General features: G+C 45.0%; 2 protein-coding genes across 4 annotated transcripts in view; one reads left to right on the top strand and one right to left on the bottom strand.

Moving 5' to 3' along the window:
* Hdlbp (high density lipoprotein binding protein) overlaps positions 1-1948 on the bottom strand; it is a 55085-nt gene extending 53137 nt beyond the window's left edge. Inside the window, exon 1 of one of the 2 annotated variants that reach the window (XM_046426770.2) lies at positions 1803-1948. The gene's annotated coding sequence lies outside the window, so the exon portion shown is untranslated. Of the gene's footprint in view, positions 1-1722 lie in introns of both variants that reach the window. The other variant, XM_046426771.2, reaches the window with a different exon arrangement.
* Positions 1705-17595, top strand: part of Septin2 (septin 2) — a 37262-nt gene continuing 21371 nt past the window's right edge. The window contains exons 1-3 of one of the 2 annotated variants that reach the window (XM_046426773.2): positions 1705-1843; positions 8708-8737; positions 10079-10199. In XM_046426773.2, coding sequence (XP_046282729.1) covers positions 8729-8737; positions 10079-10199 — 130 coding nt within the window. In that variant the 5' untranslated portion in view covers positions 1705-1843; positions 8708-8728. Of the gene's footprint in view, positions 1844-2105; positions 2179-8707; positions 8738-10078; positions 10200-17595 lie in introns of those variants that run through there. The other variant, XM_046426774.1, reaches the window with a different exon arrangement.

Genomic DNA, 17595 nt, shown 5'->3' with positions numbered 1-17595 from the left:
CACTTTTTCAGTAAAAGTGACTAAAGAAGTGAGCCCTGAGACTTAGGCAGACAGCCACAGACTACAACAACAAAGTCAGAGACTTAATGACCCAAGAAAGTCTCTCATCAGGCCACTAAGAATCAACCTGCCTGATGGAGTTGCCGCTGTGACAGGGACTCTGCAATACATTGGCACTCTTCCCAGGCAGCATTAGTGATTCTAGGTACAATGAGACAAGCCTCTACACAGCCTTGGCTCATAGCACAACTAACAGTATCAGGAAAGTTTCACCATTATTGTGAATTAGTTAATGGACCTTCTAAAGTTGTCACTGAGGCTTGAGAAAGTAGTCTCCATTTTCCCCGAGTCCTAAATTCTCACAGTAGGTTAACTGTTGATGTTTTGGATCCAGAGAAATAGGAATGCACATGATGGCAGCTTTATTTTATGTATTTATTTTTGAGACAAAGTTTGACTAAGTTACCCAGGCTGGTCTTGAACTTGATGGTCCTCCAGCCTCAGCCTCCAGAGCAGTTGGGATTATAGGAAAGCCCCTGGAGATGAAGGTTATTCTTAACCAAAACTTTCTGAGCTACTTTAAAACACTACTTCTGAGCATTCTACTGTATCACACACTTAATGAATTTATCCTGGGGCACTCTGAGTGTTGGAAATAATTGAAATATACACAAAGGCGCTAGGTTTCATCCAATGTTTCAGTATTTCAGGTTTGTTTCCACAAGGAACATTAAACTATCAACAGCTCAACTATCTTGTGACTTTATCTTAAAGATGTTTTAAGAAAGCTGCCTGCTAAGAAAGCGACTGAAGACACTAAATGTGTGAAGTCATTGCCTGAGATCTTGGGGTAGTTTTGAAACTGCACATCTACAAATAACAAACCCCCAAACTGAAGGACGAGTCATCCTGCAAGTGAAGATCACCGCCTCTACAGGTTACTCCAAACGTTTCTTCGCCCGTGTGCACTGTTTAATACGCAAAACGCGTCAGTTCTCTTTTGGTTCACTCGGAATGCAAACACCACGTCAAAGCTGACCCTCGTCTTCTAAGTCAGCGAACCTAAGCACCTGGCCCCCTTCCAAGGGGGCCACTCACAAAAATACCCTCGCAACGGGCCTTGTGTCAGAACAGCTCCGGGTCTCAACGCCTGTCACCCGCTAGTGAAGCAGGAAGGGTTTCCTCGTGGTCAGGGGCGCGCAGGGAGGCTTCCTGCACAGCGGCCTTGGCGTCAGGCCGAGGCGGGAGACTCCGACGGCTGCCCGGGCCGTAGGCCACACGCGGCAGAGGAAAGAACATCCCCGCTGGACCCTGGGCCGGCCGCTGCGAGCCAGCGCGCTGAGCACACCGCAGGTCTCACCTAGCGCCTCTGACTAGGAGAAGCGAAGGCCGCGCCGGCTCCGCCCTCCCCGCGGGGCGCGGGCCCGGGCTGGCGCAGGAAGGCCACGTCCCCCGGGACGGGCCCGACTCTATGGTGTGCGCGGGCCGCGCCCCACCTGACCCATGCGCAGCCAATCCCGGCGCGGCAACGTGCCATCGAGACGGCCGCGGCGGCGGCTAGAGGAGCCCGCCGGCGGCTCGCCAGCCGCAGCCCAGCCCCTCTCGGCGCTGCCAGCTCGGTGCTGCCGCCATCTTCCTGGAGGAGAGGATAGAGGCGAAGGCCCCCTCCCCGTCAGCCCTCTGCACTCACGCCGCCACCTGCCCGTCCCCGGCTGCCCTTACCCTCAGCGGCCACCTGGCTCCTTCTAGAGAAGCGCCCTTTCTCCCAGTCCAGTTTCCCGTAAGGCGAAGATTCTAGTTACCTGTACCACTCTTATTAGCGTGAGGAAACCAAGCTCATAAGGTAGGAAATGTGGCGAAACAGGGACAAGCCGCCATCTTGGTAAAGGAGAAGAGGCTACGCTTGACCTCCCCCCGCCCCCAGCCTCTATATGGCCAACCGCCGTGGGAGGGGCAAGGCGCCTGCGCAGAGGCGGACGCCGCGGACGCTTGTGCGCCTGCGCTATGGGGCCGCGCGGGGGAGGGGAGGAAGGCCGGGAGGCTCGGGCCAGGAAGGTGTTGGCAAGGGCGGGGCGGCTCGATGACGCAATCCGCCTGCGCGCGGGCGGGCGGGGCGGGGCGGGTCCGGTCGGCGGCGCGTTGGGTCTGCACCTCTTCTGCGGTTTGGCGGATCGGAAGGTGAGTCTGCCCGACTGTCCCGTTGCCGCACGGCCTGGAGCTACGGGCCGACCCTCTCGAGGGGATGCGGGGCGCTGCGCTCGCCCCTGCTCGAGCGCCGGTCTGCTGCGGGTGCCGGGCGGGGGAGGGGCGCGGCGGGAGGGTCCCTGCCCGAGGGCGGCGAGCCTGCGACGCCGCGGTCCCCCGCGCGGCCCCGAGGATGGGCCTCCCGGCGGGCCCGCGAGCAGGCGAGCGTAGAGAGGGAGGCGGCGGAGCCGGGTCCGCCGGGCGCTTCGGTCCTGTGGCCATCTTGTCCCTCCAACGGTGCCATTTCGTCCTGGAGATGTGGAGGACTTGCCGGCCACCCCGCGACCTTTGCGAAGCTCAGGGTCGCGGAGCCCGTCGCGCCGATATGATGGACGTGGGCGATAAGTGGGCAGAGAGGCCGCAGGGCCTGTCCGCAGTGGCTTTCCGCCGGCACCGGCGACGCTGGACAAAGGGCCTCCTGCACCGAAGGGGACAGCGGGGATGGGGGCCCAGTGGGGAGGGCGCTGAGCCGGGCGGGCCACGCCTGGTTCCCGTAGCTTTCTGGCTCCACTTCGCCTCGGCACCGCGCGACCCTGTGGGCTCTGCAGACGCGCAGACCCACGACGCAGCCGCGCTGAGCTGGGAGTGCACACTGCCACGGTCCGCCGCGCCCGGCCGGTGCCCCCACCTTGGCCACCTTCTGCGCCTTCCGCTCGCCTGCTGTTCCTGCCCGCTGCTTGTGCTGGATTTGCAGGCTGCATAGGTGTTCGCCCGATGCTGTGAGGTAGTGGTCACCCTCACGTTGCCTAGCACGGTGACCAGCACGTAGTAGGTGATATCAAGTATTTCTAAGATATAGGGAAGTTTTGTCATTATAAGGAAAACTACCATGACGTGGGGGGGCTAAGAAAGCGATTTACTGGTGCTTCTAGTTTGAGGTTCATTATTTTTAGTGGTTATTTTTGGGGTCCTATATAGCACTGACAGTGTATACTGATTATGTCTAGCTGATACTTTTTCAGTATTCCACTCTGATCTCTCTCATCAATGCCACAGTTTAGAGTTTTTATATGAGATAAGCTTTTCGTTCTCATTTAGCAGGGTGACCTAGGGAAAGAGGGTAGGACCTAAATTCATGAGATTCAGGTTTTTCTGAATTCCAAAAATATAGAGTCTTCTGTAAATGGAAAAAGTTGTTTTTTCCTAGAGAAAAGGGTGCACCAAAACTAATCTGGCTGAAGAGCCGAGGGAGTTTGTTGATATTGCCTGTACTTACTCCACTTTGTGCTGGTGGTTGGGCCAGTTTCTACATAAAGTTCCCTTGATTGAAGGGTACTAGAATACATATGCCTTCCTCAGATGGAAAGAATTTCCAAATGTGGAAACATTTTAAGCCCTTTGGATAGGGAATGATGAACCTTTGGAGTCCTGTGTTGAAAGTTGGGGGATCACTTTGTGAACTTGGGGTGATATAGGGTAACATATATAAATGAATGATAATTCTCATTTGTATTTCATTAATATAAATGCCACTTGCAAAATAAGAATTTATAATGCCGGGGTAGTTTTCTTTGTTCTTGATCCCTTGTTTGGGTAAGTTGGTTTATTATATGCAAATTTGGATGAGGGTATTGCTCTGTGTGAGGCAAGGATAAAGAACTTATAAACAGCTTGCAGCATCTGGAATGAGCATAGTGTGAAAGAACAGAACTTTTTCACTTGACCACATTTTTGAGAGTTGGGGGATCCCATTGGTCTGTACCCGAGGTTTTAATCAATTACAGTGCTCAGCAGTCTTACTAGATCAGAGCCTTCTCACTGAAAACCAGGTGCTCCAAAGGTTCAGTTCCTTTTCAGCTTTTATTTTATTTAGTTAATAAATTAAATTGTTAGAAAACCTCTGTGGATCCAAACTATGATTCAAAAAAAAAATTAATGTGAAACAAATAGGAGACATTACAGCAGAGTTGAATGTCTTCTAAGAATTTGTAGCCTGGAATTCATAATTGACATAAAATAGTGTGCTCTCCATTTTTCCTCCATTTTCTCATACTTGTGTCTCGGGAGAAGGTCTTGATATGGAGGAACCAGACAGAAGTGGAAGTCACCGTTTTCCCTGGAGGAGCACAGCAGAGTAGAGGTCAAGGGCAACATGAGGCCAATGTCTGAACGGTGTGCAAATGAAGGTGGTCAGCGGCCAAAACCAGGGCCCGAGGGTCCAAGAGAGGCTCTGGTCTTCCTGTCACAGGGTCTTGGTTTAGGTTGGGTAGGTATAATAGCTGGTAAAGCAGGTGCCACTCCTCTGTCTGCAGAGATCTGTACCTCCACAGGAATGGGAAGGTCGGCTACATGCTCCCTTAAGAACAAAGCCCATCATTAGAGATTCCTTTTAGAATTAGACCTAATTATGATAATCTGGGGAAAAGGAAAATAATTTGGTTCACATAGGACCTATTTTCTCTTGTTCCTAAACTTGTTCCTATGTCTATGTGTTTGATTTTTCTGATGTCAATGACATTTTCCCTCTTTACATTCCTTATTTATTGCTAGTATTGGGAGAAACTTGACTTAGTTAATATCCATCTTGTATTTAGACACCCTATTGAATTATCTTATTCTAAAATTCTTTTGGAAGTGGGTAGGGGCATAGTCTTGCTATGTTACCCTAGCCGGCCTCCAACCCAGGATCAAGTGGTCCTCTTGCCTCAGTCTCCTAAGCATCTGGGACCGTGAGCATCTGTCACCATGCCTGGCTTAGAATTATTTTTTTTTAACCCCAGTGTTTCTGTTTTCTGTGTATTCAGTCCTGTCAGCAACAGTTTTTGTTTTGTGTTTTCACCTTATTTCACTGCATTCACAAAACTCACTGAAGTAGTATTAAATAATCATGGTAAAATTGCAATATCCAGATCTTATTTAGATTCTTGTCAAAATGAAAAAAAAAGTCCAGACAATTGAAAAATATGAATACTGTTTTTTTTGATTACATCAAAAAGCTTTTATTTCCTCAGATATGTCATTTTAGGAGCCTTTATTTTTAGATATGCATACCAAAGTATAAGTGAAATGCTGGGTCTAGGTTTGACTGCACAGTAGTCCTGGACTGGAAGACTAAGAGTGAGGGTGGATGAACTGGGATTGGCCTTGAATTGGTAATTTTTGAATCTGGATAATGGGTGGCACATGGGGGGGGTGTTGAATTATGCCTTGAAGTTTTTTATAAGTATTTAAAAATATGTGTAGAAAATGTTAAGGGACAGACAGTTGAGGATGGTGGGAACTCAAGGTTAAAAGAATAATTCCATAAAATGGGCCCACCGTGCTGAACACCACATGCTTTCTTTTCCAAGAAGCAATTTGCCCACAGCCCTGCCTGGCTTAAGTGGACAGGACATGTCACATTCCTCAGCAAACTGCCTATCTGCAGGAGAAACTCTGGAGATAAGGATTAGTTCCTCCTAACTGTAAAATCTGTAAGAATACATGAAGAATCCAATTAGAACTGGTTACCATGGGCCAAGGGGACTTACAGTTGCCATGGCAGTGGGACTTAAAAGTCTGATATCGTCTTGCTGTCAGTCAGAAGTCAAGAGGTGAACCTGGGCAGGACTCTCTGGAAACTTCTGGGACCCCAGTAAAACTGGAGTGTAGGACAGGCACGTGGTCCCTCTCCTCTCTGAGAGCACCTACTCTCACCCTCAAGAGTGTCCCCTTTCCCTTTTCCTACCCCTTCAATAAACTCATTCCTGTTAACTCTGAATCACGTCTGAAATCTTTCTGGCTTGATCGTTTGAAGAGGGGGTCTTCATGCTGCCTAAGTTTCCTGGAAGGCCCCAGCTTTGTAATAGTAATGGACATTCGAGCTCAGTTACTAATTGTAATTCACGTAGGTTTAGCATTAGGGAATAGCATTTGACATTGGTTTTGGGAAATAATCCTGAGTTATATTTAAGTAGTTTCTTTATTTTTTATATTAGGATTGGTTGCTGAATTTTATTGTATACCTCATCAACATGCATTTATCCATGAGTTTTTCTTTAATATGTTGTTGTGATGGCTTATAGTAATAGAGCCTTTTTTAAAAATGTATATATATTTTTGTTTTTTGTATATTTATTTTTTTCACTTGTTTATATATGGTGCTAAGAATCGAAACCAGTACCTCACGCATGCTAGGTCAGCACTCTGCCACTGAGCCACCACCCAACCCCAGTGACGGGACCTTTTGATATGTTTCTGGAATCCAGTTGCTAGCAAATATTTTTTTTAGAATTTTTGCATTGATATTCATGAGTGAGATTAACTTCTGATATTCATGAGTGAGATTCACTCCGGTGTGTCGGCCCCTTCCTTCCTGAAGGTGCTTCTTTTGTTTCCTCTCTCCTTCCCTCACCGCCCCTTTCCCTCTGGATCTCTTATTAAACCATGCAGCCTTCATAAAGTACAGTGGAGAGTTTCCCTTCCTGCGCAGGGCTTGGCCCTGGTACTTGCTCTGTGTTGAGCTGTAGAATCAGCTCTTACTCCACCTAGTCTTGTCTCTGGGTGACGCTGGCTCTGGGAGGTTGTCCAGTCCTTTCCAGGGCCAGGAGCACACCCCTTCTTCCGCCTTTCCCTCCGTGCCACCTTTTGTCCCACCATTCCTATGTGTCCTCTCTTTTCTTCAATTTTCACTGTTCTCTAATACGTGTAAACCCCAATTTTTAAAGTTTTACTTTATTCTTTCAGATGCTTTCTTGGTTGAGTCCAGCGTCCTCTGCTAAGTCAGATGTGTCTGTGGGATTTCGCAGTCCACTCTGCCTCTCTCATCCTGTGTTCCCTGCATCTATCCGGTTCTGAGAAAGGCCCATGGATGTTTCCTCATTCAAATTATATTTTTATTAACTTAACTTTGTGTTCTTGTCTTTGCTGTTTAGTTCTTTTACCTTGAACCCTGCCTGACTCATGCTAATCCTGTCGCTCCTCGGGTTTGCCCTGGTGTGGTGTCTTTCAGCCTTTCTCTGGTCCTTAGTTTTAAGCACATTTCTGTTCTAACCAATCTACCTCCCATCCTGCTGCAAGGGCTTCACCACTGAGCCACGTCCCCAGCCCTCTTGATTTGTGAAAACTTTAAAGTTCTTGGTGCTGGGGTCAACCCAGGACCTCACATGTGCTAGGCAAGCATTCTACAACTGAGTTACGTCACAGGTCCTATTTCTTTTCTTTTTTTTTTCTTTTTTTTTTTTAAGGAGAAATGAGGTTCCTTTACATTTATACTGATGGCAGATATTTTGAATTTCATCCCTTTTGTCTTGATTGAGGGTTGCTGTTGGTTCTGTTTGCTCTTGTTCTTTTTCCTTATCTTTGCTGGGTGATCAAATTGTTGTCTGTTACCTATTTTCTCTTAATATGGAGGGTCTCCTCTATTTCTCTTCAATGGCTTTCCTCTTCTTTCCTAATCAGACACTAGTTTTTGTTGTTGGAAGTTGAGGTGGTCATTTCTGTCAATGTGTGTGCTTCTATCTGACCCTCACCTCTTCCTCTACTCCTTTTCCAACCTTAGGTTTTGCTGAGGTAGTTACTCTTTTCAGTTCTCGTCTACTAGAATTTTTCTAGACTATCCTTTCCACTCAAGGAAATTTACCTCTCTTACACAGTTTCACATAGTTGGTTAATGTATAGAGTCTGATCTTTGTTGTTAGGAAAATTTATTTTTTTCTTCCATCTCTTTTTCTCCTGTGGGAACTTCTACTGTTAAGGAGATTTCCTAGGTTTTCCAAGACCAAGGCATATAGTGGGCCTCTAAAAAGAAGAATCAAGACTGTAACCTAGGCGTTCTAGGAGACGTTACCATAAACTCAAGGGCTCTTGAATCTTACTGCCCTATTACCTTGAATAACCAGACCAAATACACTGCATGTATTTGGGGACCTCATTTCTTCCAAGATGCTTGGGAATATTTCCATTTAGAAGAGACACTTGGAGTGTGCAATATTCATGATTTAGGTAAAAGAGGGAAAACAGCAAAGTGAAAGGCACTTAGTACTGTTTCTGAGCCTCAGAGGGAATCGCATTGGACTGCAGGCCTGTCTCCTGACCTTGTTTCTGAAGGTCAGCCAACAGTGCTGGTGTTTCCCAATGCTTCAAGGCTTCTAAGATTTGTCTACAGATTCTAGACTTCTTTAAAAATGTTGTGGACTCCCTAGCACTCGGGTGCCTTGATCCTGCTCACTCTGCAGCTTGGCACCTTTGCACCCTGGATGGCGAAGAGTTAGTGTCTAGCATGTAGTCAGCCAGTGCTGAAAAGAAAGCTTAATATTGAAAATGTGGAATGGATCACATGTACATGAGGCATATGGTTGCTTTCGTCTGTGTCCGACATTTAAATCTAATTTACCTCTGTGATAAAAGGTGATTTTTCATGATTCTGGGGATGTATCTGAGGCCCGTGAGAAGCATATATGGTATACATGTGCAGTCCCTGAGGTGGGTTTTGTGTGGTATACATGTGCAGACACTGAGGTGGGTTTTGCTTTGTTTTTAACAGATAGAGGAGACACCAGGAAAGATGTCTAAGGTAAGATCCTGCTTTATCATATATACACAGGGTAAGGAGAAACTGATCTATTTTTTCAAACTTTTTACAGTCAGGACTTACATGTTTGATTCATTGAGATAAAGAAGTCTAATTTGTCATTCTAAGAGTTTTGAGCTGTCTCTTTTCTCAGTTTTTTTTTTTTTTTTTTCTGAACACAGCAATAACAATCCATTTAGCCTCCTTAGGTCATTCCCAGCGGACTAATCAAATAGTGATTTTAAATTCTGGTAGTTTATCATGCTGAGCTTGATGGAGCTCTTAGACTTGATGATTTGGCTTAGGTCAGCCCTGATGAGCTGGCTCAAAGCCTAAGGTAAGTGAATTCTAAGACACATGCTGAGAAAGACGGAACTTGTGGTTAAAGTCACAGTATCAGTTCTGCCTGCCTTCTGACTTTGAGCCTCTTGTTGTCCATTGCTGTCAGGTTTTTAAAAATCATAATCAGTTTTTGCTTTTTATAAAAGTATTATCTGTGTGGGACACAGATAAGAAAAAAAAAAAAAAAGAATCAGCCATTTTTCCACCCAGCAAAATAACACTACTAAAATCTGTGTATATTTACTTCCACTTGTATGTACATGTGAATGCAGTTTATAAAATGTAATCCTAAGAGACTGATTCATGTCTTTCCAATTAAAAAATCAGTTGTGTCTTTCTAGAAACTTCTTCTCATCTTCAGGGTGCTACTGCCTGGCCCTGGCTTGCCATTTGCCTCTCTGTCCACTCTGTGTTGGTGCCCTGTCCCTTAGGAGCACTGGTGCTTCTGCGCAGGCTCACATGCTCTTTGCGCTTTTCTTTTTTGGTCTTTGAAGCTGTATACTCAGCACCCACTTGTGGGTCCCCAGCCTGGCCTGTGGTGATGCCGTGTCCCACAGAGCTGGGAAGATGGCAGAGGAGCTGTCTCCCTTTCATAAGTGTGTCCCTCAAAGGGTCTAGTTGGAGATTGTTCTGTAGCCACATCTGCTGAATGAAACCACTCAGTTTAGTACTCTTTGTAAGCTTGATTGTTTTTTTTCTTGTAACTCCATTTATCTCAACTTAGAAATTGCAACTAAGAGGAATTAATAAACTTGTACCTTTTATATGTTGCTGAATTCATAAGCAGATATTGATTAACAAAATGTTCATTTCAGGTTAGCATATAGCTACGGGATTGTTGGTTTTTCTTTTAGTGATCATAAGTGAATAATACCATTTTCTGAGAAATGGCTTTTTAGAACTATCACCTATTTATTTGTTGTAGGTCTAAGTGGTTATATCTGAAAAACAATCAAGTTATTTATTAGCTCTTCTTCTTTTTTTATTTAAATCTTGTTTTAGCAACAACCAACTCAGTTTATAAATCCAGAAACTCCTGGCTATGTTGGATTTGCAAATCTTCCCAATCAAGTTCACCGGAAATCAGTGAAAAAAGGTTTTGAGTTCACATTGATGGTGGTTGGTAAGAAACTAATTTATACCTCAGTGTTATTAATTAGCTGTCCCTCTTCCCAGCCATGGGGTATAGCAACAGCATTGCGTAGAATAGAAGGAAGATTCCTTTGTTGGCAGGCTCAAATCACTTGAAAAATTTGGCTTGAGTAGAGTTATCATTTTTCTTTCATCTCTTTACATATGAGTGTTGGGGGTTTGGCAGGGAGTGTTGCAGTACTGGGGATTGAACCCGGAGTACTCAACCTCTGAGCTGCATCCCTAGTTCTTTTTAAGTTTTTTATGATTTTGAGACAGGACCTCCCTAAGTTTTGACTGGCCTCAAACTTGCCATCCTCCTGCCTCAGCCTCCCCAGTAGCTGGGTTACTGTGGCACCGTGTCTGGTTTTTGCTCATTGTGGCAGCTGACTTCCAAAATGGCTTCAAGTGACCTTTAACTCCTTGTCTTCATGACCCGTCTCCCCACAACCCCCCCAACTACCTATATAGCCAGAGGTCACTGCAGAAATGAAGGGGTATGACTTCTTATACTAGGTCATAAAAGGCCTCGTGGCTCCCAGCTTGCCCTCTTTGGGTCCACTGGCTCCAGGGGAAGCCACTGTGGGCTTTGAGGACGCTCACACAGCTCATAGAGAAGGCTGCAAGGCGGGGAACTTAAGGTCTGGGTAGCCATGTGGGGGACCCCCTTGGAAACACACTCCAGCCCCAGGCAGACTTAGATGCAGGACTGTATCTTGCTGACGTTGACTATTTCCTCATGAAAGAGCCTTGAGAGACCCCTAAACCACTCTAAAATTCTCATCCAGAAAAATCTAAAATGTTTATGTGTAGTCATTATTACATGTTAACAGATAGCTGCTGTACTCATCAATCAGAACTGTTTTTAATTCTTGTTAAAAAATTACTAACTCCTAAAATTATACTGGTGGATGTATTTTAAGCAAATAACAGTTCTACTGCACAATTAAAACCCTTATTTCTTAAAGTTCATTGAAATTAAGTGGTTACTTGACATTCTTTTTTTTTTTGTTACATCAGATGTCATTGTATTATTCACCTGTTATATTTTATGGACAATGCTATGTGTTGTATTTCAGCATGTCCTTGGACATGCTGAATGTATTAATTCTGTTAACCATATCATGTTTTATTTCATTCTTGGTAACTGCAAAATTATCAAAAATACTAAGGTAGGCATTGGAAAAAGCTTTGCTCCTGAACACGGACAAGTGAGTATTCCTTAGAGTTATTAGTTCATGCATCTGAAGTGAAAGAAACTGTGGAATTCTTGGAGAAGAAACGTGAGTGTCTCAGCATGTTTTAGGAGCTCAGTTTCATGATTGTAATAATGATGTAAATTTAAGTTTCTGGTAGAGAAGAGAAATGTAGTGTGGTGTGTCACACTCAAAAATAGGCTGTGGTAGTAATTGAAGAGCTAGGAGTCTCTTTCTCTGAAGGGCCAGATAGTAGACATCTTGGGCTCTGTGGCCATGCAGTGTGCACAGCTATTTATCTCTGCCCTTGAAGTGGGAAAGCAGCCACCAACAGCACATGAGCAGCCACAGCTGTGTCTCATGAAACTTCTTAAGAACTGGTGGCTTATTTAGAGCTGAGTTCTGTGTTGGTCGGCCCCTGAGATGACCAGATTAGTCCTCCTACCCTGAATAACTAGAAGACAGCACAAGATGCTGGGCCCGCACTGGTTGATCCTGCAAGAAGGAAAGCAGGCACTGCAGCCATCTGCCCTTCACCCTGGCCCTGCTGTGGGGTGGGGTGAGAATCAAGAACACAACAGTCTCAACATCTAAAGAGATGTGATCTAGTTCAGGGGAGCTGGGGTGGCTCAAACCTGATGTAGCAAGACAGAACTCCCCCAAAGAAAAAGGGCTCCAGAGAGCTGCAGTGGGGTTCCCTCAGGCTGTGGCTGAATACCATTGCTGAACGTGAGTAAAATGTAACTACCCAGAGACTGTGGGCTGGCTGGAAGCTGCACAGGACCAGAAAGCTCGCAGTGGTCTGGAAAGGGGAGTTCCACTTGTCCAAAGTAGAGAGGTCTTACCGAACACCCAGGGCACCAAGGATAGGCTCCAGGGAGTTCCTGCTTGGGAACAGGGTTGGCTGGACATGAAGGATGAGGTCGGCTCTCCAGCACACAGCCTACCAACAGCCTGAGATGTCGGGGTTCACAAGGACGAGCACTTGCCAGGACAAAGGGCTTCGCAGAGAGGCATCACCCACACATGCAGTGTGCGTTCATGGTAGTTAATGCCAATAAAGAACTGTTGGCTATCCGAGAAGCAAAAAGGTAGTTCACAGGAGGAAAATGAGGCAACAGGACCAGATCCACAGATGACCAGATGTAGAAATGACAATCAGGAACCTTTTTTGTTGTGATAAGTTCATGATCATTCCTCCTGCTGTGTGCCACTAGCTCTGAGAACTCTTAAGAGTGCCCCTATACTTTAAGAAAAACATGAATATACTGAGATAAATGGAAGGTAGTAAAAAACACCAGATGAAATTTCAGGAGATTAAAATAACAACATCTGGGTTGAATGTAGCTCGGTGTTAGAGCACTTGTCTCACATGCACGGGCACCTGGGTTCTATCCCTAGCACTGTGAAAAAGAAAGGAAAATCTGGTATGAGAGAATCAGCCTGGCCTGAGAGCACTTTATGCACCGTGGAGGGAAACAAGTACAAAAGGTCTAACTGAGCACAGAAGAGCAGAGCTAAAGGCAGAAAAGCCCAGAGCACATGAAGCACAGCTTCCCGGCCTTTGTGGCCCATGACAAGCAAGTTGACACACAGGTGACCGAAGTCACAGAGAAGGTGGGGGAGGAAACACTGAAAACACAGCGCCTGGGCATTGTCGGTATTTGATGAAAATCATAAATGCATGTTGTCCTGGATCCCAAAAAGCTCAGCAAGCACCAGTGAAATAAGTAGAAAGAAAGCCACCACCACACGGCCCAGTACAAGTTGTCAGAAGTTAGTGATGCCTCGCAAAGCAGGATAAAGACGAGGAAGCACAGCACAGCACGTGAGGACACGAGGGGACGCCACAGGCAGAGAACGTGACTCACAGTCAGGAAGAAAGACCTTGCTGCTCAGCAAGTGCTGTGCAGCCACAAGGAAAGGCGGGTCTTTGTTTTTGTTTTTTAAGTAAATGAAATTTTAAAGTAAAAGTACTGAAGAAAGTTCCTACGAAGAAAATTCCTTGTAGGAACGGCAGTGAAGTCAGCTGGGAGGGAGGACCCCAAGCATGTTCTCACCCCACCCTCTGGATTGAGGGCACTGGGACTTTCCCTCCTCAGGGGTCACACCCACAGTCTTCCTTTGTATCTGTGTGTGCAGTTTAAGAGCGTCTGCGAAGCAGTGGTGAGAGGCAGCTGCAGGTTCTCATCTGTTGCACAGGTGGCATGGGGAGTCCCCGCAGCACTGCCAGGTTTGCACTCTTCATTTGAACCATTAGGGCCTGTGCTTCTTATACCCAATGGTGCAGTTTGGAAATGGCTCATAGGTGTCCACGTGCTTGTTTGTTATCCTGAACCCTCTTGCACAAAGTTGATGCCTCCAAAATTCCCCTCATGGGCCACCAAGAGATGTCACCAGAGAAGACCAGTCTCTGAAGAAGGGTTTGAGGAGTTCCCAGAGAGAAGGGGGCACTGGACTTAGAACCAGCAGGGTTCTTGGTCTGCATGATGGGAGAAAACTCGAGTTTGCGCCAGTTAAAGGCATAGAGGAGGTTTACTTAGGAAGCAGGTAAGTAGGTAATCAAGAGAGAATAGAATAGGGCAACCTTAAGAGTTCCCTAATGATAAAGGAATCAGTCGTTTCCAAAAAAACATGTAAATGTGAATGTACATGATAACAAAGCTCTAATATACATGCTGGAGAATCTGATAGGAAAAAGGCATGAATCTATAAGTTTTTAACATTCTTAGTAACATGTTAAGTCAGACAGAACTAGTAAGCTTATACAATTCCTAAATGGTGTGTCAGCAGCATGGTCCAGGTGACACTCTGAGGTGTCCTTTGCAGGGACATGGCTTATTCATCAGGGGTGTTCTGTGTGGACCTCAAGAAAGTCTCCAGACTTGTGAAGGACTATAGCCACTTACAAAAGTATGTTCGGTGATGACCAGTGACGTCAGAAAATTATTAAGCTGAAGAAAAATGAAATGACAACATATCAGCATTTGTGGCATTAAACCTCAGCTGTGCCTAAGGGAAAATGTGTGACTTCAAATGCATAACCAGAAAAGGAGGTTAAAATGAACCACCAAAATTTTTACCATAAACTTAAATGAAGAACAAACTAAATTCAGTAAGTAGGAGGAATGAAATAATAAAGAGCAGGAAGCATGGAAGAGAAGAGAGACAGTATTGAGAATCAAGGTGACCTAGAGCCAGATTGGTAAAAATTTATGCCAGGATCACCTCTGACTTGATTGAGCAGAGAGAGACCAAATTATGAAGACGGAAGTGAAGACAAAGTCTGCAGACCCTGCAGTCATGGAACAGGTCACGGGAAGGACATGAGCAACCTCGGCCAATAAATAATCGTGTGCAACAGGAAAACTCCCTGAAAGACAAAACTGAAAACAAGGAATAAAATATTTTTTTAAAAGCTCTAGTTTTTTTTTTTTTTTTTTAATGTGGTGCTGAGGATTGAACCCAGTGCCTCCCACATGCGAGGCAAGTGCTCTACCACTGAGCTACAGCCCCGGCCCTCAAGTAGTTATATACCACAAAAGTAGAACTTATCTTAAAACATTCCCCAGAAGAAACTCTAGACTCAATGGCTTTACTACTGAACATTTGAGGTAGAAATTATGTAAGTCTCATAAAACTTCAGAAACAGGTAAGAAGGAAATACATCCCATTTCATGTCATCCCATTATCCCATTACAGTTAACAAAAAAAGTGGATTGGCATCTGTTAACACTGGCAGAGACATCTTAGGGCCATGGCAAGTTCAGCAGTGTTTAAAAAGGCACCTTGAACTTCCAGGCCAACCAGCATGAATGCAGGCTTGTATCAAAACCCCTGGGCTGATGGCAAAACAGGGGCACAGCACACACAGCCTTCATCAGTGACACACGGAAGACAAGATTGGAGCACAGTCAAGTGATGCCAGTTTTATACCTTTAATGGTATTTTAGACCATTTTCTGCTCTTACAGCAATACTACCAACTGGGTGATTATAAGAAAATATCTCAGAGTTCTGAGGGCTAGGAAGTCCAAAGTCAGAGCCATCTAGGGAGTATCTTGCTGTGATGTCACCTGGGAGAGGGCACCACCTGGCAAGATAGACCACTGTATAACAGGACTGAGAGATCAATCCATTCTTGAGGCAGAGCCCCTGTGATCTCTTAAAAGTCTTCACCCTGTAGTATCACAGTGACAAGTACTTTTGAAACATACTGGAAGGGGTGTTTAAACCGTAGCTGACTCTGCCAAGTGAGCCACTGTGTCTTGAATAAGTGCCATCGTTTGCCTGTGGAAGTGCATGTGGAGAGTGCAGCTGTGGATGATGGGTGTTGTAGAAAGGCAGGGTCTGGACCCCATAGAGAGCTGTGGCTCTAGGCTTCTGGAGTGGCTTACAGCATTCAGTGGATTGAGGTCGCTGGGCACTGGGGTGTTGTTTTCTGGGTTCCCCTGGCTTCTCACTAATGAAATTGTGCAGAAGCAGATGTGAAATTTGTATTATGCTCCTGTTGTTCCCTAATACAGCAATCCCATTGGAAGAGATTATTTCCAGACAAGTAAGTTATTGGAGAACTGAGTACATGAATGGAGCTCACCACAGCAATACCTGGTTTATCGTCAGAAAGTCAGTGTTGTCTATGGTGTACAAAGAAAGAATCGTGTCATCTGAAAGTGCATTTGTAAGGATTCACAGTGTTAAAGGACAAAATTAATACACTAGAAATAAAAGGGAAGGCAGTTCAACCTAGGTTTAAGGGTATGTACTAAAATGGGAATGTTTACTCTTATGCACGAAAAAACAGAAGTAAAACCTCTTTTTTGAGTTGTATATAATGTGATTTGTATATGTAAAAAAGCCTAAGAGATCCACCAGACCACTAGAACTGTTAAGTAAATTTTTGTGATGTTTCAGGTACTAGTTTAGCATATAAAAATAGACTTTATTTCTGTGTATTACCAGCAAACAATTTAAAAATGAATTTAAAAAGTCAGTACCATGATAATACTAGCTAACTTTTTAAAAACAGTATCATTTACAACAACATAAAAATTTTGTGCTGTTTAGTGGTAGATCTAGCAGGATATGTGTACTGGGAATACTGCTGAGAGATTTTAAAGACAGTCTGAATATGTGAGATCTGCTCCTCTTGTAGATCAACACTATGAAGATGACCTTTTCTTTCTAAATTGTGCATGAAGACAATTTGATCTCAATGAAAGTCCCACTAAACTATCTAAAAATAGAAATGAACAAGCTGATTCCAAAGTCAAAATGCAAATGCAGGGGACCTGGAGTAAACAAAACAGTTTAGAGAAAGAACAGAGTTGGACATGCCCTGTGGATTTCAAGACTCAGCGGCCGTGATCAGGACTGCCTGGGCCAGGTGAACGTGGAGATGGCTGAACCTGGCAGGAGACACGTGTGGAAGGCCAAAGATGCCATGATGACTAGAAAGTGGAATAGATAACAGCTGGATGAGCAATCAGATAATCAACTTGAAAGGGATCATAGGCTTACATGCAAAACTAACAATTCTAGAAGAAAATGGACAATCATAATTTTATGGCTTTGGGGTAAGTAGATTTCTTAGGATGTGAAGAACAGCAATCACAAAAGAAGAAAAAATCAGTTGTGCTTTGTTAATTTATTCACAACACCAGTGAGAAAAAGTCAGGCCATAAATTGAGAGATTGTCCATAGTCCCACATCTGAGAAGGGATTCGTGTGGAGAATGTGTGAAATCTTTTACACCTCAGCACAACAGATGAAGAAGGCAGGCAAAAGATGTGAGCAGACAGTTCACTAGGGAGGACCAGCTGGCCAGGAAGCCCATGCCTAGATTTGCACATGGTCACCGCAGTGAGGCACAACCCCCACCTCTCACTCTCGACCTGCGCTATGAGATGAACTGGGCTCAAAAGAGCAGGCTTCAACATTAAGCTAAGAAAATGGTGGAGAAGCACAGGACACAGAAGAAATTTTCATATTGAGGTTAGGATGGTTCGGCAACCTTGAGGGTCAGCTGGAATAGAGCGTGCACCCAGAATCTCTTTATTTTTATATGGGGACACAAAAGGAGTTTAGATAGAATGTTCTTTACCCAATAAGACAGAGGATAAGGTTTCAAGGGGGGTTGTCCAATTCCATTGAGTAATGCCCAAGTCCAGAGCTAGGGCAAACTTCTTTGCCA

This window comes from Marmota monax, unplaced genomic scaffold (genome assembly GCF_021218885.2).
Source record: "Marmota monax isolate L192 unplaced genomic scaffold, Marmota_monax_Labrador192_F-V1.1 WCK01_AAM20220418_F8-fsc00298, whole genome shotgun sequence".
In the NCBI taxonomy this organism is placed as follows: domain Eukaryota; kingdom Metazoa; phylum Chordata; class Mammalia; order Rodentia; family Sciuridae; genus Marmota; species Marmota monax.
Note: the sequence above shows the minus strand (reverse complement) of the source record. Positions and strands in the feature narration are given on the sequence as shown.